Here is a 26,028-nt window from a genome sequence, read left to right as displayed (position 1 = left end):
TGATTATCCTTCAAATACACAATCTGGGATCACAGAGGAAAATTCTCCAAACCCCTATGTGCTGAGCAGTCTTGGCTCTTACTTGAAAAACAGTCATGAAAAAAAGCAGCCGTGATCTGCAGTGTGCGGTGGTGGATCTCATTGATTTAACAAGACTTTCCCGCACAGATCAGTGGAGGAACATAAGAGTCCCGATGTAGGGGACGGCAACTCAGGGCTGGTCTGAACCAGTACAAACAGGAGGAAACACGTGAGTGACACTGAGAAAGCAACTGATTTATACTTAAAACCCAACATGACTGAAATCGACCAACCAAACTAACCGACCAAAGATAGCGTCAGAGAGTCAGGAAGGGATCTTGGAATACAGAATCAGTATTTAGATTTTTAGAGCCTCGTGTAAAGGTCATCAGATAACATGCTGAATTGATTGTGATAAGAAAAACAGCAGCTCATTTAGACCTGGGGCTGGTAAGCTTCTCTCTGAAGAGATGGGGAGTAGATACTTTAGGCTTCGTGGGCCACACACAAAAAAGTGGTTTCCTGTCATAGCTACTCAACATCGCCACTTTAATGTGAAAGCGGCCAAAGAAAATGATGAGCATTGCTGTGTTCCAATAAAAAGTTACAGGAAAGGAGGAACACAGGGCTCGGCCCTTGGGCTGCAATTGGCCAAGCTTGGATCTAGACCATTAGGGTAAGATTTTCTTTCAATAAATGGTCTACTTAAAAAAAAAAAAAAAAAAAAAAAGCTATGAACCACTATTGGGTTGATGCTAATGGCTAAGTTCCAACTGCAAAACAGAAATTCTGCAGACATGGGAAAATAAAATATAAAATCCCAGCATCTCCAAAGTTTCTAATTTTGTGTAAATGGTTATGAAACTTTAAAAAAAAAATTTTTAATGTAGAATTTTACCAGCACTTTTTATTGGATCTACAGCTTCCATAAGAAAATGTCAGAGTTATTTCGGAATACGTAACATCTTAATTTTTCACTCATTCCTAATATTATCAAAGCATTTACTATAAAGGAAATAAAAACTTTTGGCGGGTATGAAAGGAAAAAATTGGGGGGGGGCTCTAACAAGAGGAGAAGAGAGCCGCGACCCACCCCGCCCTCCCGCCATATGAACTTGGCCCCGGCCAGCCTGATTCATGTCCTCGGCGGCCTGCCCGCCCGCCACCCACAGCTGCCCGGTTCTCACCTCCACATCGAAGAGCGTCGAGCCGTACCCAGGCCACTCCTTGATCAAGGCCATGTACTTGGCCATGGCCTGCTCCTGGCTCATCCCCTGAAACTTCTTCCACTTGTCCACGATGCTGGCTCGAGCGGCGGAGACTTCCTCCTTGATCCACATGTCCAGCATCTGCTCTTCCTCGGCCTTTTGCCGAACGACGGAGCCGGTCCGGAAGCTCCGCCGCAGCGTCCCCTCCAGGAAGCTGGTCCGCCGCTTCTCCAGCCGCTCGCTCGGGGTGAAGCTTTTGGTGGACTGGCTGATGCGGGCCTTCAGCCTGTCCAGGGAGTAGACCTCCTCGAGAGGTGGGAGGCCGGCATGCAGCGTGTAGTCGCCCTGCAGATACTGGAGCCGCAGGGCGGCGAGAACCTGGAGGTTTTCCTCGGGCGCCGGGTAGTGGCCGTGGATAACGGCTTCGTGGGCCTGACGGGAGGCGGTGGACAGCGTTAGGGGCAGATGCCGCGGTGCCACACGGTGCTCCGCCTGGCTCCCTCCCTCCCTCCATCTCTCACCTTCCCTAAAATTGTACCCTAACTCCTCTCCCTAGCACTGATACCACCTGACACGTATGTTTTATTCCTGACTGTCTCTGTCTGCCAGTTCCTGGCACAGGAACTGAAATAAAACATGTATACGTTTCATTCTACAAAGGAATAAAAGCAGCCGCTCCCTCCGCGGGGAAAATCTGGCAAGCATAAGTTCTCAGGGTGGACAGCTACCTCATGAGGAATAGTAACAATGTTCGCCCCGCTCTCTGCTAAAGAAATGTGTTTCTAAACGTTCCCTGTACCTGTTCGAACATAAATGCGAATTCCACGCTGTCTTTTGGCACGTTGTCTGTGTCCAGAAAGCAGTACAGTTTGAAGTAGAATTTCCAGGGCAGGTCGCCCACCTCGGACGTGGCAGCCAGCCTGCAGACAGAAGTCAGAGGGACTCAGAAAGCAAAACGAGATGGCCTTCGGTGACCCACAGGGAGCTGACCTGATATGGCGTGTTCTAAGGATGCACACATCCCATCCATGCTAACAGTGGGCGGAGACACAGACGTGTGTGTGTGTGTGGTGTGTGTGTCTTTTTGTGTGTGTGTAAGGGCGGGAGAGAGAACAAGAATGAGGCTTATCTGAGGTCCTCACTAAGAGGATGAAACCATGCTTTCATCCTGGCCTCACTTTTAACACAACGAACAGGCAGCCTTCAATGACACTGTGCTAACGAGTATTTTCGGCGTGCCCGGTCTAACTAGTACTAAGTAAGCATTATGCTGAATCCACAGGAAGAAAACACAGGCTATCTCTTGATTCCCTTTACCGACCTTCAAGTCATCTACGATGATATTTATAAACACTGACATGAATATGGATGCTGTGTTTATAATGAGCAAGAATATCTTGTGCTGTTTGGTAGATATGAGAGTCATAGATCAAATAAGAATCCCAAGAGTTATAAAGTGCGTGTTGAAGGGTTTACACGTCGGCCTGCATCTACTAGGCCAGTTTCAAAGCTAATGGATAAGTGAAAACCTAAGAATCAGGAATCCCCAGGTAATGAGTACAAGAGAGGACTGAAAGGACGGGGTAAAGGACCCATGACAACCATATTCGAGACTGTGCCTTTACCTAGGAACCAAAACAAAAACCAAAAAATCCAGCCAGTGCGGAGATGTGAAAAATGAAATAAGCTTAACCCAGGTAAAGTGACATGAACGCCAATGCACTCTGAAGCTGAAAATGCAATGACGTTCAAATCCTCAACTCCTGCCCTTAGTTTCTCTCGTTTCATCCGCTGGCACCTCGGGGAGAAGGAACCTACTTTTCAAACTTGGCCAACACGTCGGCCACGATGGTTCGGCTTTCGATGGCTTTGTCGACGTGTCCGTTGGACTCGAACAAGGCGAACATGTTCCTGCTGTCCTCCATGGCCAGGCCTCGGATCAGCTTCTCCACCACCTGGAAGACACGCCGGGCGAGCCTCAGCACCCAGAGCCGTGGTGCTGGGATGTGCTCTCATCCGAACCCAGAGGGAGCTACCAGCACAAGCGAGGGCCAGAGCGGCCTAGAACCGCCGTGAGCTCACCCAGGATTTCAGAGGTGCTGTTTCCCCCATGAAGTCAGCTTTCTCTCTTCCTTGCCTATTCTAAGAAGTCTGGCCATCTGGGGCAGAGGCTGGGCCGACCTCTGGCAAACCCATACTAGCAGGAAAACTGCATGGAAACCACAGCCCTGAGTTTTATCCGATAAAGTCACGACTCTGAGACACAATAGTGATTTCTGCTGATGTTTTTTCTACAAAAGCAGCTTTTTGGGTTTTATTGCTCTACTTTTAGCCAGTTGGTTTTATAGTACTAAGTTTACATTTAAAAAAGAAACACACGTGTTCACCGAAGCCAACATTCTAGACATTCGTGTGGCAAACAGGAACACCTTATTGCAGATATGGTACAATAAGCTCTTGTCCCACGGGGCAGCCTCGGACAGGGCCGCAGTCTCCACGAGACACTCAACTGCTTCTGAGTGACAGGACTGCGTCTCAGATATGGGGGTACAAGTTTGATCTGGGGTTCCTACTCATCCTTAATACATATTCTTATCTCTTTATAAACGTGGGCTGATCGCGGGGCACGTTTGTTTCCGTGTTTACTGAGCAGCCGACTATGCCAACCACAGCTGGGCACGATGGCCGGTTTAACCGCGCACAGCGTTCCTGACTTACGCGTGTCGGCAGTCTGGTGTCAGACAGAGTGCGACGCAGAGGCCGCTTCCTCACCTCCCCAGCTGTGGTGTGGGAGTTGATGGTGATCTTGCAGGAGCCTCCGCCGTGGCAATACACCATGGACGTCATTTCCTGCCTGTGGATCAGAGCTTCGATTTCGTCTCGGGAAGGCACGAATTCTCTGCATTTGGTTTTCTTAAGAGATTCGTAAATGAAGAGGGAGTATTTTTCCATCTCGGTTCCTGGAAACTGTTCCCGTATCCTAGGAGACAAACACGAAACTGTTACTTGCTGGACGGAGGGTGGCGGGCAGCTGGGCTGCTTCCTCGAGGTGGGCAGGGGCCTGGCGGTGAATGGAGCAAACACCAGCCGCTCCCCAGCAGGGGCCCCAGTTTACTTTAAATACCAGAAAACACCCCAAAGAGCCGATGTTTGACTGGGAGCAGCTTCTGCTGCCAGGCCCCCTCTGCAGTGTGGCTCCACTGGAAAGAGTCAAGCCTCAGGCTGCTGTGTGGAAATTGTTCCATAGTTAATCCGAATCAAGTTGTTTCTATTTGATCCAAGTAAATATCTAAGTTTTGGGGTTGTTTTTTTTTTTCCTATTTATATAGGGTAGTGGGAATTAAATGTATCCCATGTCCTACACTTAGGGCACTACACTGAAAGTGACCTGGTCCCTGAAACAGCCTTCTGTGGCTCAGTGAGAGCAAAATACATTTCTCCACGCATTCTGTAAGCCTGACCCCCTCAAGGAATCTTCTAGTCAAGACCCTCTTTATTTGAACTACAATCCATCACCTCCCTTGTGCGAATAGCTCTGTGCAGGCCATCTTATACTTTTTTTTTTCCCCCATTATAGTAGATACTCAATATGATATTAGTTTCAAGCGTACAGCCTGGTGGTTAGACATTTACATAACAAAGTGATCCCCCTGATACATCTAGTACCCAAAGCTCTCACAATATCATTGACTCCTTTATATCCTTGTGACTGTTTAATAACCGCCAGTGTGTACTTCTTAATCCCTTCCCCTTTCCACCCAGCCCTGCAACTTCTCTCCTATCTGGCAACCGTCAGCTTGTTCTCTGTATCTATCAGCCTGTTTCTGTTTTTGCTTATCCTGTTTTTTAGGTTCCACACATAAGTGAGATCACATGGAATCTGTCTTCCTCACGTACCTTTTCAGGTGGAACTTGAGGTACTTGAGAATCCCCCGGCTCGGCAGGAAGGTGCAGCTCAGGCACGTCAGGATCTGCCAGCTGTACAGGTTGCCCGCGCTGCCCGGACACGGCACTTTGTTGGTCTGCTTGATGAGCTGGCAGTACAGCTCGTCTCGCAGGGGCCGGAGGTCGTGCCCCGTCTGTAGGATGCCCTGGATTATGGGAGTGGGGTCAGACATGGACTCTAGCTGCTGGAGCGAATTGAAGATCTTGATGGCTTCGTCCTGAAGGGTGGTGTAGCCTTTGTCCTTGAGCACTGAGGAAAAGCAAGACCAACACAGAAAGTTACATGAGGGGTTTGGTGAAGGTACCATCTAAGCAGCAGACAATGGGGACAGACAGCTACGTCATGACACGGTGGCCACCACGTGCCCTGTACCTTTGAACCAGCCGGACAAAGCTGCAAAACACGAGATGTGCGAGTTACACTGTGTTGTTACGTAACTGGACTATTTTACTGCACAAAATACTTGCTTAAAAGTCGGCCTGTTGCTGGGCAGGCTCCGTATTTGGACCACGGGAGTGTCCAGGGCCTGGTTCAGGCTGCTCTGCGTGCAGTGCTGGCGTTTTCTGACTCCCTCAGAAATTTTTCTCTGAGTACCACGACCCTCGCCTCACGACAACGAACCCTTGAAACCCCTGCTTTGGTAACGAACCTGTTTCACGCCTTTCCTCCCATCTGTGATGACCGGGAGTCCTTGAGTTAAAACGAATGCCTTGCCATATGCTCGGGAAAGCAAAGCCACAGGGCTGCGAGGCCGGGCAGAGTCTGGCACTTACGGTTGAGGCTGATGTCCCCGTAGGGCAGGGGCAGGAGCGGCGAGTGCAGCGGGTGGTGGGTGTGGCGGAGGATGGGGTTCCGCTTGTAAATCTGCTCCACCACGGCCGAGTTCAGGCAGTTCTCCTTGAAAACAGAGGGGCCGTGAGAGCGAGCGCACGCGTCGTCAGACATAGGTGCCTCTGCAGTCTCACAAGCATGGATATTTTTCAAGTCTGAAACATCCGGATACCCAGAAAGAGTCTAAACACACCCATGAGCCTAGGGATGGTAGTAGGAATGTAGCATTAACAATTTCAAGTGTGAAGAGACCCACAATCTGCGTCTAAAGGCAAATCACAATTTTTTTTTTTTTTTTTTTTAGGCGAGGCAACCCTTGGTTGACCTCATAGATTGCAAGAACCTTGTCAGCTTACAATCCCTTATTTTTAAAATTTTTACACCTACAGCACCTGGTCTTCCTAGGTGGTCTCCCATCCAAGTACTAACCAGGCCCGACCCTGCTTAGCTTCCGAGATCACACGGGATCGGGCTTGTTCGGGGTGGCATGGCCGCAGACCGAAGGCAAATCACAATCATATGTTATTTTTACGCAGCTCACTCTCTTCGTGTGATGTGCAGATATTTTCCTGTTATTTAAAAGTTTTGCCCCTGAAATTATATATACTAAAAAAATAGAAATAAAGTTCTCTTGCTAATCATTTAGCCATTAATCATGCAGCCGAGCCATGTACCTTTACTGATTAATTCATTTAAAGTACTTTTGCTAGCTCTTTTAATTTGCCTTCTTCAGTCTCGCTATACCTGAAAACCACAAACGTTAACGTGGCTATTAGCGAGACTGTCCCTTCCATGCACCTGCCTTCTCTTTCACTCCTGATGTTTAAGAGATCCTCTCGCTGAAATTCATCACGTATTTATGCTCCTGAAATGTCAATTTGGGATGCAAAAAGGCCAAAGTTACTTTAAATTTAGAACTTTAAATAAACAGGAAAGTTGGAACAGAGACGATGAATCATTCTATCCTGGTAATTTCATTTCTACTATAAAACTTTTTCAATAACACCTCTGAAAGCCAGAAAAAAAACTTTTAATTAAAAAATTTTGTATAGACTTAATTTGTACAGTTTGTCTAATTTCTTAAAAAGCGTTGTTTCATATTTGGAAAACTATTACTCCCTAATATCAGATTTCAAATTAATTATAAAATATAGAGAATAGATAGAACTTGGAAGAAAAAGTTTGGCTGATACGTGTTTTCACTCCTTTCTCAAAAAAAAAAAAAAAAGTTTCGAAATATATTTTTAAGGCTAGAAATAAAATTACATCCAGCATCCTGAGTTCCATGCAAAAGCTTTGCAGTTTTGGAGAGTAACTGACTTGGTGGAATTTACCTTCAAATACCTAGAAAATATACGACTTTGGTATCAAGAGGCCAACTTGACTTTGGTAGGAAATTACACATGACCGACAAATGAGACCCTCTCCCACCTCTGCCAAGGCAGAGTTTGCCTCCTGGATCCACTTATCTAATTTCCTGTCTCACTATCGTTCTGGCATCTTCCCCGGCACAGCTCCAGCTCCCTCCTGTGTATTGGGAGTCTACCTGACGGATAACTTGGAGGAACAGCAGTATAAATAACCCCCGGACCTGGTCCTACACCAAGGACACACCGGGTAGATGAGCAATGCAACCAGGTTCTCCCGCGTGTCTGTTTCCACGCCTGGAACACGAGTGCAGTAATCCTCAAGCACGCGTGTTCACTCATTCAACACACACTTACTGAGCAACTCGACTTTATAAACAGGACGTTACAAGTTAACATGGTCTGTGCTGGTCCAGAGACTTGGGAGCATCTGTGCATTTGGTGGCACCTGGTACACTTTCCAAATTTTCTAGATGAGTCTGGGCTCTTTGTGACTCTGCTTGTGCAGTCTAGAAACTACATGGTCACAGATCACACCACGTCCCTCTGATGGGGGGCCCTAACTCCACACCGCAGACCAGTATCCCTCTGCCCGATGAGTCCAACAACTGGGTTTGCCTCAAGCGGCAACAGTGAAACCTTCTAAGAGACGAGCTATTTCCAATGTAAAATTTCACTTAAAATCTTGTATTACGATTCCTAAAAGCAGGAATACACAAACACAAAATTTACCAACAGTTCGTTTTGATCACAGAAAAAAACAGCCTAACGTTGACGTCTTGATGTTCCAGGGGTGAGGATCTGTGAGCTGCTCTGAACCACCCTGATGAGCTCAGAGCCACCTTACCTTGATGTCTTGAATCAGTTGCTGGGTGGGGGTGTCGATCGGGGCCTTGGTGTCCGTCACATTTTGGATGGCGCTGGACCACCTGGTGGCCTCGTTGAGCAGCTTGGTGTACAGCCGATAGCAGTGCTTCCGTCCGTACACAGTGACGTTCCAGTAGCCTGCGACAGAGCATCGCGCACACATCAGTGTCAGCCTCTGTGACCACCGTGACGTGACGCTCTTGCACCAGAGTCCCAGGAAGCCAGCCCCGTAAGAAGCCTGTGTCATCTCCACCTGAGCCCCTTTAATTACTTAATTTAGCAAATACTTGCTGAATCTGTACATGTCCCTCGCCCTGTGCTGGGTATCTCGGTATCCAAAAGACAAGAGTCATTTATAGTTGAGAGAAGACGACAAACATAAAACAATAAGCCCAGAACTAAATATATTAATTGCAAACCTTTGCTCTGGAAGAAAGACAGGCACAAACTAGAGACCCTTTCAAAACTCTGGAACAAGAGCGGAAACTTCTGGCAGATTTCCGACTCGCCTCCTCCCTTCCCGTTTCTCCCGTCCCTTCCTTAGACTCCCATTGGAAAGAAAACACTTAAAACTAAGCAAGCAGTATGTGTGTTCAGAAATAAGCTGTAATTTGAAACGAAGTAAGTATACGAAACACAAATATTTTTTTGAATAGTATAGTTACATTTAAAAAGCACAAAATCATGACTAGCAATGAAAATCAAAACCATCTAGAAACATTTTTTATAATACTGAAAGAAACAAACAAACTAAGCTTACATATAGGACTGCTTTTATTGCACTAAGTTACGTTCACTGACGGGTTTATCTTTTTTAGGTCGCATTACGACCCTCGTGGCATAATAATGACACAGACGAAACTAGAGCATATGAAAACAAAGCTTTCTGTGGGACAACGTTTACATGTTATCGTCCTTGGAAGACTCTTCCTGCAATTCAGTAAATCCAGGCCTCCTTACTCTGGCTCAAATACTAAGTGTCCCTACAGCTGACCACGCACAGCCTCAGAAGATAAACTACGCAGAAAAGAGCTGCTTTTTGAGTGGAAAAAGGGCAGGGATGTAGATAGGAACCTCATCCCTTTGCTGTGAGCAGACCGAGAACTCTTAACACGGGACGCGTGACGTCCCGGGCCAGGGAGCCCTGGGCATGCTGCCCTGGTTACCTGTCTCTTTGAAAATCTTCTCGTCCGGAGGGACAACCGAGCAGAGGCTATTGAGGACCAGGGTGCCCAACTTCAGCGCACTCTTCTCTGAGCTCTTGTAGTAATCCAGGGAATTGTGGGTGAGCACAAACCACCGCTTTTTCAGTTTGAGCGAAGACGCCTTTGGGCTGTTTTTGACTTCCTTGTGCAGCCACCCTGGGGAGAGAGATTCCACGTGAGCTGAAAGCTAGGAAGAGCAGGGAATAACCTGCATGATGCTCGCAAATGGGTCGGATTCCTGTAGACTGGCCAGAAATGACCGCGATCACCTATTCAATTTTAGCAACCTCGAGAGTCAAAATCACTCGAAAAAGCGGCTCCAAGTGGAAACACCGCAGGTATCCAGCAAATGAAAGCGGGACTCCACGGGACGGCAAAGAGAGAGACGCGTGGGCGGCAAGTACCTCTCACGATGAACTCCTGGCCCTCCACCCTGGTGTCGCCCTTGGATCTCTGCAGCAGCGTTATCCAGTGGTGCATCTCCTCCGGCGTGTCGGCGTTGCAATGGAGCACCCGGTTGGCCGTGATAATCACAAAGGAGTTGGGTCTGAGCGACAGGGCGAAAGGAAGCAAAGCCTCAGCTCCACCTCAGCATCACCTCTGTTTGAACCAAGACCGACCGAATGCCTTTGCCCTGGCTTACAGGTCACAGGGATAAAAAGCACAGTGCTCTTTGTATTTGACGGTGGGGGGAATCTTGCTCGTTTCTGCAGGGTTTATTTTATGCATCGTTAACCTTTAAACTTGGAGCGACGCAATTTTGAAGGCCCTGGAAGGGAAAATATTTGTTCGTGCAAAACTTTCCAGATGAAACTCGGTTCCGGGAAGGCGAAATAAGGTGACGGTGGGGAAAATTCTGTCTTGATGCCTCTCCAAAGTAAATTCCTCTCTGCCTCTGGGTACTGCCTCGGATAACATTTCTGCGGGTCAGTAATGAAATGTCAGACACCAGTAACAGAAGGAGATCAGTAAATAGGTGTAAGTGGACTATCATGCACTTGATTATTCCTGGTACAAACAGCCACCTGGGGCCACGTTTTCGAAGCACTCTGGAAGGGCACACCTCCCAGTCGGGGATAACATAATAATGGAAATTTATTTTGCCTCTCATTTTTTTTTTTTGGTCTGACAAAGAATGCCCCGAGTTTCTCATGGGCCCTTGCTCATCCTCATCGCCTATCTAACCACTTAAGCCAGATACTATCAGTAATTTCTCGCAAATTTTCAAATGCTCACTGCAGTTAAGTGCTCCAAGTTCAAGGAAAAGATCAACACGACTGTGGAAGACAGGGGAAGATAGGCGCTCCTTAAAAATAAGATTTTTCTATCGTTGAGAAGGGAGAAAGGTAGGCAGTTGAGAGAGAAGGCCTGAGCAGGGCCAGAAAGTTCTACGGAACGGTCATCACACGTGCACCTGCTGGAGTGAAAGGGTTCAGAAGACAGAGTTGAGGTAGGGCTGTGACCATCAGAACAAGAATCTGGGCTTCACTACTGACATGACACACACGTGCTAAAGGTCCCCAAGCTGGGTATCAGACAGTGCAGAAGCAAAGGATCTGTGGTTCAGAAGAGCCTTCGTCAACAGCGCGGTGACAACGAGACTCCAGACTCTAATGCTGCCGAGTGGACGCTAGTTTTGATGTGAATCAGAACATTTTTATTCACTTTCTAAAGCTGTTACTGAAGGCAAGAGCCAATTTGATTCTTACTCATAATTCAAAAGCAGCAAAGAAAAATTGAGATGATACAAAGGTCACTGGATGCAAAGGCTCCTGAGACCATCTCCAAAGATGATTGGCCTTCGAAAAACAAAACTAAAAGCACGCTATCTTAAGAGCACAGATAAGGTAGAAATGTAAAGGAAAATAAATGTTTGCAGTTTAATTTATTAATACTCTACATATAAACTACCATCAAAATCTTTTTTGAATTCATTAATAATTTTAGAGAGGTGAATTATACACTTCTTGGAATACTGTTTTCCTAAACGGGCATTTTCCTCCTGTATGAATTCTGAGCTTGTCCTGAATGCGAATGAAGAATATTTCTCTTATATGTGCGTTTTCTTTTTTAATTGATGATCTAAATGAGGTTTCCACTGTCTTCCCTCACACTCTGAAGAGACCCAGAGAGGAAGACTTTCGGAGGATATAAAACTGGGTACCAAGAACGCAGACTCTGGATTGCTGGGGCTGACCAGGTGGGAACACACAGCCTAGAACCATTCCACAGCCCAGTGAGGAGGAAAGCGACCCGGAAGCAGAGAGATCGCGTGCAGGTAACTATTACTTTTGTTAAGAGTCACATCCCCGCTCACCTATCGGGGCTGTCGGAGGCGCACACGGAGTCTATCAGCCCCACATCCAAAGTGCCCTGGAACGGAGCAAAACGGAGAGACAGTAAGAGAACCATCCAAGCACAGTGCACCTAATCTTACTATCCCAAGACATGACCCTCTAAACAGTCAAACGAAAAGGCTCCTTTTTGTGTTAGCTGCAAAGTAACAGTTATCAAGAAAGGTCCCCATCTTTGTTTATTGAGTACAGACAGGGCAGAATCTATAGTTCACTCGTTAAAAAAATTATAAATTAGTCTCCTTCCTCCCCCTTAAAATATCTTCGGGGAAGAGTGTTTACAAACTTCTTTCAATATTACAAGTATGCTGATTTATACTATGATCTGTCATTAAATTTTCTACTTATTCTGCTAAGACACTCTGCTGGATGTTAAGTTTTTCTTAAGAGAAAAATAAAACTTTATTTATAAAATACGATTTTTTGGCTTTGTATATTTGTCTGGGATAGAGTGAAAAAAGAATATAACTTAGAATTCATTAACTAGTGGTTACCAAAGGGTAGCGGGGAGGTGGGAGGGAGCAGGTAGACGGGGGAAAAACATTAAAACCATTTCTTCAATTAAATAAATAAATAAATATAAAATAAAAATAAATAAAATTTTAAAAATAAAAAACCTAAAAATAAATAAATAGAATTCATCAAGCCCTTTGAAGAAAAGTATAATGTGCTTCCATGATTTTGTAAAAACTGGAATTTTTTTTCCTTTTAATGTTTAAAGGTGGGAGAATTGAAATCCGTTACTACTAACAATCATTTATAATTTATTCCACTTTTCGGCATGACTTTGAAGCAAAATACTCGTTTTTGTCTTTATTATACTTTTACTTAAGGGGAAAAAAAGGACTGACTAGAAATTCCCGGTGCCCTGGCCTCCCCCAGGATGCCGCCCTCCACCCCACCGCACCCCACCCCACCCCAAGTTCACGCACCACGGCATTCTGCGGGTTTGCCTGCTCGTCGTGCATCTCCCGAATCTCCTGGTCCGTGGACGCGTGGACCTGACTGAGCACGCTGAACCACTGGCTGTGGGAAGGAGAGAGTGACTGTCAAGGAGTGACTGGTCTCTGAATTTGCAAAACAGTGGTACCCTTTCCCACACGGAAAATGCCATCTCCTCTGAGCAACTTTGCTTTTAATTGGCTTGCTCCTCAGGGTAAAATGCAGATTTTCTACCACCAGCAAGCAAAGTTAGAAGAAACAGCCCAACTACCTTCAAGTACTATCTGCTGCAATTTTAGACCCCTGGAAGACCCTGCCCCCAGGCCCCACAGACCTTCACAGACATTTAACGATGATAATGAGCTCCTAGAGAAATTGGCAGCAAAAATGAAATCCTCAGTTCTGCTCAAAACACTTACATGACGGATCTTTACTGAAGGCATTATTTATAACCTTCAGAACACGCAAGTGCCATTTCAGTTTTAATTCCAAGGTAAGAAGGCCAATAATGTAAGAGTGCCATTTCAGAAAGGCCACTTGAAGTCTCTTTCCCTATTCGTTCCAGAATGGGGTTTCTAAAGTGAATAAAACCACAGAGGAGCCGGAAGCAGAAAACGATTGCTTGAAGTAAAATGTCTGAAACGTTTCAAACGTTTTCTCACTTTTGTCAGAGTCGGGTAATAAAGGAAAACATGTCAACTCCAGAAAAGTCGGGAACCAAAGTCATGATATAACTAGAAACTCAATACACGCTTGAGGAAAATGACCGTCTGTTAGTCCATCCCTCTAACATTTATCTAGCAACTACAGAACGCGAGAGGTACCAAATGGGAGATGCTCGAACATCCTTCTCCCATGGGGGCTAACGAGACATATACACACACATTAAGGCAGGCAGAGGAGAAAGTATTTGATGATGGGATATTTAAGTAAAAAAGGTAATATCTATAAATAAAGGTGAGGCATATAAGTTATTTGTAGCAAAGCACTAAAATCTATCTCCTGTGATTCCTGAAGGAGAAAAATGTGACCAAGAGTTTGAAAATACTCAACATATACAGACTCTGAGGGAGATCACTGGAAACTTCTAACACGAATGGGCTTCATTAACTCTAGTTAACCCAAGGGGAAGACTTCAGTCACTGCTTGATATGGGATATTTCTGAACTTGCACATAAAACACTGGAAAACCCATACATTCAAGATATAGGCCGCAGATCACACACACAGAAATGAAATTTGCCGTGCTTCTGATCTGTACAGATGATACCCTTAAATTCATAAATGTTTCTTCCTAAATTAAGAATAACTTGGAATCTAAAAAGGAAATTTTAAAAATGGTCAGGGGAAAAAGTCCTTGGCTAAAATATTCCAGATGCTAAATTTAGCAGGTTCGTTATGGCACAAAACAGCCAGGACAATTGCCAAATGCTGGGCCTATAATTCGGCTGAAAAGCTGTGGGCCGTTCCTGGACCGCAACCACACGTGGCCTCTCAGAGCCTGGACAGAGTGGGGCTGTAATTCCAGGGTTGCTTGTTTTTCCAGTTTGTTTCGTAATTTATGGATCTATGCAGGGTTTTAGGTTGTTCCCATGGGAAGAATTATTTTCTCTTCCCTTGATGCTGCTTCCACGGTGTTGTGTCAACTCAGAAACCTTCAAAGGTCAGGGGTAGCGGAAGGCCCTGAGAACTCGCTAGAGGAGTCTAATGATTTCTGAGCTGAAAAGTGAAGAACACAGGTGGAAGGATGTCACCCTCATAAAATGGAAGATATTCTCTGTCGTGGCTCAGAACGGATGACGGACACCTCCAACATGACCTCACAGACTCCCCAGGCAGCGGGATGCAGTTTAGAATATTGCTCAAAATACAGTAAATTCTCTAAATGCTAACTACCTCCTCTATCCCACTGTTCTTCAATATCAAGGCTTTCAATACCCTCCGAATGTCACAGCAATCCCATGTTTCGACTGCCCGTGGTTAATGCTCCTGCTTTTTCGATCCTTTGGCAAACACAAGCTGCTCGTTTTCAAAGCCCAGAAGCTTCCGAAGGGTGGGCCTGGAGCTGCGTGTAGTTGCACGGTGTACCTATGCTGCTAGTGACAATAAAAGCCTGAGCAGGGATGACAAGGGGTCTGTCGAGTGGCATTCGAAGATGGAAAACCTGAGCTGTGTGCTGTATGTGGACATGTCTGCCCAGTGAGAGATTCCCCAGGGCACGAGTACACCAACCTCTTACATCTTACAACTCACAGTCCTTCAACCAACCTAACACAAAAACCCAACTAGGAAATCAATTAAAATCTTTTCGGAGCCAGTAAACAATGATCTCAGTGATGCTCAGGTCGGCGCAGGAGTGAGGATGCAGTTATGATGCAGTCGACAGCACAGCGCCTCACCTGGCATCTTCTGGGGATTCGGCGATCAGGTGGAAGGTCCTATCGGCCATAATGATATCAATCCCGTTCTCTTTGCTGGTGTTATCGATGATCTCTCTGCAAAGGAACAAAAGCACCGAACGCAAATCAGGAACACAGAATTCTTAACAATAAGCGAGAAAAACAACATCGCCAAACTGATGATTCAGTTGCAAACTGTAACTGAAAAATCAGACACCTTTTTAGAATTGGTGATCACTGTGCCCTCTAGGGGGAGTCAGGCTCCTATTTGCTCCCGAGGGAGGGGCTGCGGGCCTGTGGGCAGGGCCAGGGAGTGGGAGTGGCCTGTCTCTTCTCACACTTCTCTCACTGGCCCACCCAAGGGCCCCCAAACCCCACCCCCCCAGCTCAGGCCTCAGAAGGCGTGAGGAAGCAGCCCCCCACTCCAGCCTGCACCTTCCCGTGGTTCCTCTTACTGCTCTTCAATGGAAGGACCCCCACAAAGGGACTAATCTCCCTAGAAATCCCCCCTAATTCATCACAGCTTTCCATCATGATTTAAAGCTCAGCCGATGCCTCTGATGTCCATTATTTCCACTGGGGGCTTTAGGGCGGAAAAGCAGGATTTGGGCGACTCTAGATATCCATGCCATCTTGCCCCCATCCCAACGCTCCCTCAACAGCTCTAGAGGTTTAAACTGGCGGACCAAGGCATCTGGGGAAAACACCAGCAGATGTTAGGACTGGCCCAGAGATGTGACCGTATTTGATGAAGAGGGTCTTGGGCATAAAGCCAGTTTATTTTGACCACGGACACAATTACAACTGTTCACAGCAAAACATTCATTTTACATCTATAAAATTAAGCAGTCTAATTGAGTTGGAAAAATAACTGTTGTATAAACTTATAGCTAAGATCACTGAGACGAGATAAAATGTTAAACAAAAAAAAAAATCAAGAAGATGAGGATTCACAGAGTGACCTGTGATGCATCCTCTGAGTGGCAACGGAGAGGTGAGTGATGGGGAACAATCGGCCGGGCGTTTGGCAATGGAGCCTTTTGAGCGGGATGATAAATCCCGGTAAAATTGTCCGGACCAGGTCACCCTGGACCAGCCACTTTGCCTCTCAGGAACTCGGCAACCATGTGTGTAAAATCAGAGGATGAGACTATGATCTGGCTGTGGTTCCAAATCCCGGGAGACATGCAGAAAACATGGGGGTGCATGGCTCTCTGCAGGTGGGTCCAGGGATTTGCATCTGCAAAAACTTTCCCTAGAGATGAGAGGATGTGATCTGATAAATGTAGTCTGGAAGCTACAGGATAAATGAGGAAGCATCTTCAATAACGAGCAGCAAAGGAAAGAAGAGACAGCAGGGGGAAATATACATTAAAAGACACTCGAGAGATCTGTTTGTTGACTGATTAAAAATTATAAACCTTTTAACAGTTTTCTAAGTTTTGAACGGACTATGACTATAGGTTTTACGAAAACAACTTTTATGCTTAGTTATATAGTTACCCAGCTGCCCCTAACTCTAACGACTTTTTGAAAACCTTACTTGTTAACAAAAATAACGGGCCTTCAAACACTTTGGTTCTCCAAGAGGGTGGCAGAAAAAGGAATCGTGTTGGGTTCAGAGACCAGTTCTGTTCCTCTCGTTACTGGGAACAAAGATGGCTATATACCCAGCACAGGCAGAAGACTGACGACTCATTTCAAAACACGCCTCACAGAGGAAGGGTGATAAAAAAGCACAAAGAAGTGGGTAAAGAGGATCAAAAGGTACAAATTTCCAGTTATAAAGTCAGTCAGTCACGGGGACGTAACGTATAGCACGGTGATTAGTTAAAAATACTGTATTGCATTATTGCGTATTTGAAAGTTGCTTAAAAAGATAAAAGTTCTCATTACAAGAAAAATAATTTTAACTGTGTGCTGATGACCACTTTGCAATACAAATATCAAACCTTTTTGCTGCATACCTGAAACTAATATGAAACTACATACAATATGAAACTAATGTAATATGAAACTATGTATCAATTGTGTTTCAATAAAAAAAATCTCCAGATTTGCAGTCTGTTCCCAATTTAGCAGAGTTGGGCGTGTGGGAAGAATTAAAAGTGATAGGCTGACTGACAAAAAAAAAGATAAAAAAGATTCTCAACCAACCATTCACACCATGATTCCTATATACAACCGATCGCATTTCCAGTAGGCTAGCTGTGTGTCCAGCTGGCACCTTACAAACAAGAGCCAAATGTTTGAATGTAACCATAGAAAGTGAATCGTTCACAGATGAAGCCGTTTCCCCAGGTTCCTAAGAATTCAATCAACTGAAGTGAATGATCAGGACTCACTCCCACACCAACCAGTCTACTGCTTCAAAGAACTCACGCCAGCTAGCTTTGCAGGTGTCAACACCAACCGTCAAGCCTCCCAGCACCACTCAACTGGGCCACACCCAAGCAGCACCCACATACTTTGCCGTCCGGACTTCCACGGTGCCCTTGAGCTTCTCCTCACTGTCGTTTTCGAAGTACATGAGCTTGGACTGGCGGAGGACAAACCAGCGCTTCTTCCAGTTTCTCCTGGACAGCGTGGACGAGCCGCCGCCCTTCTTGTGCAGCCAGCCTTGCTTGAGGGCCTCCTGCTTGGACCGGAACCACAGGAAGGTTTCGTCCTTGAGGACGCACCAGCGGCGTTTCCAGGAGTTCATTAAGCCACCTGTTCCCCCGAGACGGGGTAGGGAGGGGTTTAAGAAAAGTCCGTCAAATCGGATGACGACATGAGGGGAAGGTCTTAAGGTTCAGCCCACCCTTAGCCCCAAGTGACCCGACCTCAGAAACCCCTCCATGAAGGATGACGGCACCACTGGCTTGTGTCCAGGGGGCGCTGGACAGATATTACGCTAGCTTGGCTGGATTATACAAGAATGTTGTCCCTTCCTTTTATCTACAGCAGCACCTACTCACTAGGCTGAGAAATCTTGGTGAGGAGCTAAGAGAAAGGACAAATAATGAACTGACAATGACACTCTCACCCTGCAATGAGTCAGGAGCCATGGGCCAGGACCCTTCCTGTATGTTCATCTTCAAACGCCTGTCAAAGTTTACTCATTCCTTCTTGGTCAGTGTGGGCAACGCGACTGATGAGCGATTTTGCAGTTTAGCAATAAACCCTAACTTACATTTAAAAATGTGTATAAACACATCTTTTCAAAGAAAGGCATCATCATATGAAAATGATTTATATGTATAATGCATACGATTCTGAATATGAAACAGTAAGACTCCAAACTAAATTGTAATTAGACCTAAAAAAAAATGAGAACTAAGCTGTAATATTTTTAGTGGGAAACTTTTTTGGTTGAGAGAAATTAGACAAAGAGACAAGGTGTCATCTTTTACAAGACAAAAAACATTTCTAATACTCTTCTAGCAAGATATGGCTTCACTGAACGATATAAACAGTTGCCTTTTCTCATATTGAAAGCATGACCAGATCACCTAGCCAAGAAGTCTGTGATCACACCAAGGTCCAGGGCTGTTCCCTAACAAGAAACCTGCCAAGAACTACCAGAAACTATTTTTTTCTTTTTGATTTGTGACTTTAATCTGGGTTTCTCAAAACGAGCCCTGAGAAAGCTGTAATACAAAGCGATTTCATTATCTTATCGTCTTTAAATGATAAAGGCCATTCAGTTTCTAAGACACAGAACGGCTATCACCACCACAGCCATCAGCAGCAGTTTACTCACTCTGTTGCTCTTATGTGATTAATGGGACTCACTGCAATCCCTCCCTCTCCAATTCCAGGTGCTCAATGCTCTTAATTTACCAACTGCAAAAACCTGTAGTAGTAGGTTATTAGGCTGGTGAAAACTCATTTATGCTCATAAAATATAATCTGGCGGTTGGATTTCATAATTGGTTTCACTGAAAAATTTTGTCACAGTTTTAAGACTTTTATCAAAGGTTGAATGATGCATTTACACAATAACTTTTCGAAAGAGTTTGCCAAAAAGTCACTCACCTTCTTGAGCTTTTTAATGCTTTGATCGTGAAATGTGCTTTGAATTATCTTTACTTTTTTCCTAATCTCATTTGTTTATATCAGATAAACATGCACTAAGTCAGTGCCATATATTTTAAATAAGAGTGAAAGCATAAGCAATTGTAAAGCTATCTTAAGGAACTAAAATTAATTATGGGGAGGAGAAATATATTAATAAGAAGCTCATACTTATTCTGAAAAATGCAGGAGAAAATGCTAAAATACTAGATTAGATACCTACTGGATTATTAGGTTTTGATTTGTGAATATATTTTTTCCTTTATCAAGTGTTCTGATGTTAGCTAGGTAACTTGGTTAGAATTTCTCCATCTTTTTTATTCCGACACTCCTATAAAAATTTCCATCAACCAGTGACTTCGGGCAGCAGGAAGACCCTCCCTAAAACACACCTGGTGTGTTTTCCATGAGCACCTTGGGGGGTCTGAGGCTGAGAACGGCGGAACTTTGAAAAGCGAACAACTGTTTGTAGCTAAGCTAATGTTAAAGACGAGAAGCAGAAGCAGAGAAAGAAAAGAAAGAACAGAAAGAAAAGAAAAGAAAAAAGAAAAGAAAGAAAGAAAGAAAGAAAGAAAGAAAGAAAGAAAGAAAGAAGAAAGAAAAGAAAGAAAAAGAAAGAAATCAAATGAAAAGGAAGTGAACAGAAAGAAAATATGAAGGAGGACAATAGAGATATGAAAAAAGACAAATATGCTGATAGAAGAGGGAAGCAGAGGCAAAAAAACCAAAAAACAAGAAACCAAGAAACAGAGAAAGGGAATCTGAAAGTTTTTCATGGGGGAAGAAAAGGAAAAGCGAACAGAGAAAGATGGTGGTAGAAAGTGCAGAAAGGAGGCGGAGAAAACAAACTGGATTCTGGGGAAAACAGGAAAAGGAGAGAGAAGAAAGGGAGCAGAGTAAAGGACATCCTCTGGGGACAATGCTGCAGCCGCCAGATCCGGACTCTTAACCCTCGTCTGGCGTAGGGCCATGTGAGAAACAAGACGGTCACCGTTACTGGCGATCCATGCAAAACTCCTACCAGAAAGTGATGATTATGGTTTCTCATAACCCGCGTCACTAATTCAGAAGAGTCGAGAACGTGAAAAAGGTCCTCAGTACTTTCCAAAAGGAATATGCTCCAAAGTCCCCAGGGATTAAGGTCCCATTCAGTACAGTCAAAGCTTAATAGTGAGCAAAATGTACAACTTTAATTCTCATCAGGTGTGGGACAGACAGTAGGTGTTGTCAGCAGTGTAAGCACAGGTGCGGCCCCCTCTCAGAGCTTTACTCTTCTCCATATACAGAATGTCCTTCTAGGGTCTCTAATACTCCCATGGGAGGGGACAATGCAGGTGACCATTACAATCGGCTGCACCAACTACAGTAGCAGCGCACGTGTGGGTTGTATGTGTGTATATGTGAGAGAGACAGAGAAAGTGAGCATGAAGGGGTGGGGGAGCGAGGAAGAGGGGACAACAGAGAGGAGAGGGGACTGAAAATGGTGACGGTGGTTGTAAACCTTGTCCTGACACTGCACCAACTAAGAGGAGTGAAGGGAGCGTTCTTCCGGGTATGACCGTGTCACCCACGTCATTCCACCACGACGCCCTCCGTGCACCCAGAGGACCTAACACGAGGCGAGGGGCAGGGACTGGGTGACGTTCCCAACCCCTCAGTCGAACTCAGTGAAGATGAGACCTCGGTTTTCCCTGCTCCACCCCCAACCCTGGCACCAGGTGGCCACAGGTCCCACCTTTCATGTACAGAAAGCTGTGGAAGTAAGGCAGCGTGACGCAGCTGTACACGGAGTCCCGCCGGTAGGAAAGTTCGTCGTCCGTGTCGAACCTCGAGTCAAAGTCCTCTTCGCTGTCTTCAAACTGCACAAGGACAGCGAGCCGATGGGGACAAGAGAACAAGAGAACAAGCAGTGAACGTGGCCAGCAGCTACCGACATTGGAAATAAACATGGACGAAGAAGCAACACGCCCATTTGTAACACCACAACAGGGAGGCTGTCAAACATTTCATAATTACAAAACGAGACCTTTTAAGGTCAAATGGTCCATTACATCGATACATAAAACACCAGACATACGTTAACACAAAAACTATTCTAAAAACAACACTGCTGTTTAAAGGTATAATTTTTTAAAAACTGAGTGTTAATTTCCTTTAAATTACTAGGTATATCATTTTTAAAAAACTGGGCATTAATTCCCTTTAAATTACTCAGCTAAAAATACCTTCAAGTTTTAGGAAGTCAAGGCAGTGGACGATGGGAAAAAATAAAAAGTAAATGACAAATAAATCCGGAAGCTGAAAAGGGCACGTTTAAGCCCTTAGAGATGCCTCCTTTTCAACCAGCACAGGATAGCTCATCCTGGGGTGTGGACTGTGCAGCTAATGTAAGGAAAAGTCTCCAACACGCCTGTGGCATTTCTAGTTCCAGCTAGGGTGGGTCTCATCTCCCAGCCTGCCGCCAAAGCCAGGGCAGACACGGGCAAATTCTCCATTAAAAATGCCAGTTTCCTTAGGCTCTGGGCAAAACGCAGCTCCGGGCCCTGTGTTTAACTCGGAGCCGGCACATCATCCAAGTTCCATTCCCTGATGCGGTTGCTTTTTGGGGACGAGAAAGGGGTTTGGGATCGACTCGGAGAGCCTGACTCTGAAAGCCCGGGCACGGTCTGCGCAGGTGCGTTCAGCCCAGTGCTGGTGCAACGGGGCGTGGATGTCGCCGAGCCCCGATGTCGCAGCGTGGGCGAGCCGGGCCCGGGGTGGTACTCACCGAGGACTGCGCCCCTTCGGAGCTAAACCGGTAGGCCCCGGAGCTGTTGTAGGTCCCCACGGAGCATCGGTAGTCTGGGGACCACTGGCTACTGCAGGAGTTGGAGAAGGTCACGCTGCTGCCCGAGGTGCCGGCGCCGTCCTCGTAGGCGTCCTGGTCGTAGTCGTAGTCGCCCTCCGGGCCGGGGTGGCCCCCGCTGCTTTGGGGCATGCAGTAGGTGGGCTCCCCGCCGGAGGAGCCCTGCTCGGACGCAGCCAGGAGCACGGTGCTGTCGCCGCTGGGGCTGGTGGCCACCACCGTGTCGTTCATGTACGGGTCCTCCTCCGAGGACTCGTCGCTCGTCCGGATGCCACTCGTGCGCTGGTCCGAGTGGCCGTGCTCGCTCGGGTTGGGCGAGTCCTTGAAGGCATCGTCGTCTGCCTCGAAGCCCTCGTCGACCTCCTCCTCGGGGTAGGGCTGGCTGAAGTTGAAGCTGGGCTTCTCCCCGGCCGCAGTCTCGGCGCCGGCGCCACCGCCGCCGCCGCCGCCCAGCTCGCCCGACTGCTCGCTGCCCGCCGACAGCGAGCGCTCGATGTGGCGCACGCACTCGTCGATCTCGTCGAAGTTGAGCGACTCCAGGAACTCCTGGGCGGCCCGGCACGCTTCGTCCTCCAGCCTCCGGAGCTCCTCGTCCCGCAGCTGCTGCAGCTTCTGCAGGGAGGCCTCGGTCAAGGACAGCTCCTGCCGCTCCTTCATGCGCTGCAGGTCCTCGATTTCTTTTTCCAGACGGAGGATCTCTTCCACCTGTTTGTTTTCCTTCTGCTTCTCCAGCTCCCGGCTCAGTTCCGCTTCCCTCTGGCTCCTCTGCAAGGCCTCCAGCTCCCGCTGCTTCCGCGCCGCTTCCTCCTGGACGGAAGAGGAAGGAAGACGTCGGAAAATGTCTCCACCAAGAGCACAGGGATCGCTCCTCCTCTGCACTGAAGAACCGTGACATGCGGTTGTTTGGGGCCGAATTGTGTTCCCCCCAAATTGCTATGTTGACGCCTCAAACCCTAGTACCACAGGATGTGTCTGTGGGGAGCCTTCAACAAGGTGATCGAGTTAGAATGAAGCTGTGAGATGTGGCCCCAATCCAGTCTGACTGGTGTCCTTATTATAGGGAGATTGGGACAGACACCAAGGATGCATGCCCGGATGCAAGACCACGTGAGGACACCGCGAGAAGGTGGCCGCCTGGAAGCTAAGGAGAGAGGCCTGGGAAGACACCAAACCTCCCGACATCTTGACCTTGGACCGCCAGACTGCAGAATTATGAGAAAATCAATTTCTGTTGTTTTAATTTGCTATGGCGGCCTGAGCAAACTAATACAGTGGTTATATGGGTTTAGAGAAATTATACTGTCATGATTCGCTCTAAGATCTTAGACAATTCACTAATTTTCGCCCAATTTAATGGGTTAGAAATTGCATCATAACTTGAAACCTATAATTTTATTCAGCAATGTCACCATAATAAATAAAAAACTAAAAAATAAACTGCATCACAAACATCTCCTCTAACATTCTCCTCCCAACAGATTTACACTTTCAGTTTTGAATCCTGAGTCAACGTGTTTGAAGAGGGAAGGAAAGGGACAGACGAGATGCCGCATGGTCACAGCATCCTTTACCTGCTGGGTGCGGAGCTCAGCTTCTCTTCGTGCCTTCTCTCTTTCTCTAAAAATCGTAAAGAAAAGAGACAGTGGGGAAAAAAGCACAATGAAAAAAATCCTAGAACCACTTGTCAGAGCGAGCTAACTTTTTTTAAAAAGCTTTGCTAAAGAGAACTTAAAAAGCATGAAGGATGGAGCCTCTTCTCTTGGCAAGAGACTTTTTTGCGCGTGAATAAAAGCACACACAGGAGTGAGTCTTCGATGCTGCCAAGGAATTTTATATTTGAGCCACCGGAAGTTAATGTTTCCAGTGGTAGGTTTGGCAGCATCCACTGGGAACTCTTGCTGCAAGGATGGATACAGAGCATAAAACCCCAAAGATGTCCTTCTGTGTCACCCCAAGAGGCAGGTGTGCTGTACCTTTCCTCCTCCTCCCGTCTCCTCCTTTCCTCTTCCTCCCGTCGCCTCTGTTCCTCTTCCTCCCGTTTCTCAGCCAGCATCCGTCTGTAAACTCTCCGGGCAGTCTGACCTCTGAGCTGCTTCTGGAAAACGGTGGCTGCTTTTTTCAGGCGCAAAAATCTCCTCCGCAGAAGGAATGCTCTGTAATTCTTCTGAATTATCACCACACAGTCAAGGACCTTCCTGTACTGCTTTCTGAAAATGAAAACAAAAACACAGCACAACAGAATAACTGTTGAGGTAATGAGGTTTCGAGCGCTTCAAATGAGTTTGTTAATGCTGTAAGACATAAGAACAGGACCCAGTGTTGGAAGATACTCTCATCATACAAAGGGGAGCGAACAGGAGGCCCCTTTGAGCACAACAAAACAGAAGAAAAACAAGAGAACCACAACAAACAAAACTAAAGCAAGAACCCTATCATATCTTGGCTAAATAAACACATAACCCCTAATGATGACTTTGAAAAGCTTTGGCAGGAAGCTGGTTGTAAACAGGACTGAAAGAGATCTGATATATTCTGTTTTTATAAGAAAAAAAAATTTGCCACAGCAAGACAGCTTAGTACTGAAGAAAATTTCATGGTGTGGGGTTTCACGTGGCACGTTGGTCCTCAGAGGTGGACAGAACACAAGTGCACATGAAAAGCTGCCTCATTCAGCAGACGCCGGAGAGTGGGCCTCTGTGGACCCAGTGAGAGAACACCAATGTCAACGGCCAAAATGCCAAAGGCAACGGCCGGGTTGCCTCCGGCTTCAGTACCTGATGAAGTAGGTATACCGCTTAAATATCTCGGCACAGTCCCCTACTGCCACTGCCGAGATGCCCAGAACCCCCTTTCTTATGTTCTGCTGCCCCATCAAGCTAACCAGGCTTCTGGCATCACCAGAGCACTGACCTGGGACTCTCCTTAGCCCGGTCCCAGCCCTCCAAACGGATCTATTTTAAGTAAAAGCGATCAACCCGGCTACCTGATGGCTCCTGCCAGGGAAGCCCTCCTCCCCCACGGCACTCCTTACCGTGCCAGGTAACCCAAGACGTGGGCCCGGATCACCATGGCCGCCCGGGTAACTTCCTCTTCCCGCCGCTTCTCCAGTTTCTGCTCCAAGGATTCTCGAAGGAAGACCTGCCCAGGAGGGAGCGACATGTCAGAACCAAAGAATGTGGCTGGTAGAAGGCAGGCGCCTCTGTCTGGGTCAGAGATATCTTTTTTTTATTGGCGGGCGGTGGTGGGGAGGCATTTTTCTCTCAGGTTTGCTCTAAATGCTTTCTATCACAGTGCTTCTCAAACTCCCTGTGGGGAAGGGCCGCTGTTTTTATTTACTTATTTTTTTTAATTGAGGTACAATTAACGCATAACATTATATTAGTTTCAGTTGAACATCATAATGACTTGATATCTGTATCGCGAAGGAGGAAAAATTTGCCCCCTACCCTTCTTAGTTCTTTTGGCTGGTCTAACAATTAAATGGACACATGACAGATTAACAGGAGAAAAAAAAAATTAATTACATTACATATGGAGGTCTCACAGAAAGGGGACTCCTGAAGTGACGGAAGCAGGCTGCTCACATCCCATTTTTAGACATAGAAACAATTATTTGTGAAGATGAGACAAAACAAAGGGGTTTGTGTTTGGGGTAGCTAACTACTGCTGTAACAAAGTTTGTTCATGTAGCTTTGTCAGCCTTGATTCCCTGTTTCATGATAAGGATGCCTCTGCCCCCAGGATAGGGAGGACATTTTCACTGAGAGATCCATTTCCTGCTTTCAGGAGGAAGTGGAGGGTCAGAGTGCCTCTTTTATACATCAGCTATTTCTCAAGTAACTTGAATACAAAATAATCGATACATCACTGTGGCATATTTTGGGGTGGCCTGTCCCGAGCCTCAATAGTATATTACTGCAAAATGATCACCGCAGTGAGTCTAGTTAACATCTGTCATCATATGTAGGTAGAAATTGTTTTTCC

General features: G+C 46.3%; 1 protein-coding gene and 1 pseudogene across 4 annotated transcripts in view; both read right to left on the bottom strand.

The window, feature by feature from the left end:
* The window catches only part of MYO10 (myosin X), a 189,684-nt gene that overhangs the window by 4,360 nt on the left and 159,296 nt on the right, over window positions 1-26,028 (bottom strand). For all 4 annotated transcript variants that reach the window (XM_039842747.1, XM_039842748.1, XM_039842749.1 and 1 more), the window contains 18 exons: window positions 25,076-25,182; window positions 24,018-24,251; window positions 23,616-23,661; window positions 21,967-22,851; window positions 20,935-21,058; window positions 17,609-17,852; window positions 15,141-15,236; window positions 12,732-12,825; window positions 11,763-11,818; window positions 9,850-9,992; window positions 9,407-9,601; window positions 8,221-8,378; window positions 5,949-6,072; window positions 5,127-5,424; window positions 4,002-4,209; window positions 3,048-3,184; window positions 2,029-2,149; window positions 1,209-1,661 (listed from right to left, as the gene is read on the bottom strand). In XM_039842747.1, coding sequence (XP_039698681.1) covers window positions 1,209-1,661; window positions 2,029-2,149; window positions 3,048-3,184; window positions 4,002-4,209; window positions 5,127-5,424; window positions 5,949-6,072; window positions 8,221-8,378; window positions 9,407-9,601; window positions 9,850-9,992; window positions 11,763-11,818; window positions 12,732-12,825; window positions 15,141-15,236; window positions 17,609-17,852; window positions 20,935-21,058; window positions 21,967-22,851; window positions 23,616-23,661; window positions 24,018-24,251; window positions 25,076-25,182 — 3,723 coding nt within the window. The remainder of the gene's footprint in view (window positions 1-1,208; window positions 1,662-2,028; window positions 2,150-3,047; window positions 3,185-4,001; window positions 4,210-5,126; window positions 5,425-5,948; window positions 6,073-8,220; window positions 8,379-9,406; window positions 9,602-9,849; window positions 9,993-11,762; window positions 11,819-12,731; window positions 12,826-15,140; window positions 15,237-17,608; window positions 17,853-20,934; window positions 21,059-21,966; window positions 22,852-23,615; window positions 23,662-24,017; window positions 24,252-25,075; window positions 25,183-26,028) is intronic.
* Window positions 6,387-6,505, bottom strand: LOC120586504 (uncharacterized; annotated as a pseudogene).

Source organism: Pteropus medius, unplaced genomic scaffold (assembly GCF_902729225.1).
Source record: "Pteropus medius unplaced genomic scaffold, Ma_sr-lr_union100, whole genome shotgun sequence".
NCBI lineage: Eukaryota > Metazoa > Chordata > Mammalia > Chiroptera > Pteropodidae > Pteropus > Pteropus medius.
The sequence above is the reverse complement of the archived record's forward strand: the minus strand, read 5'-3'. Positions and strand labels throughout refer to the sequence as shown.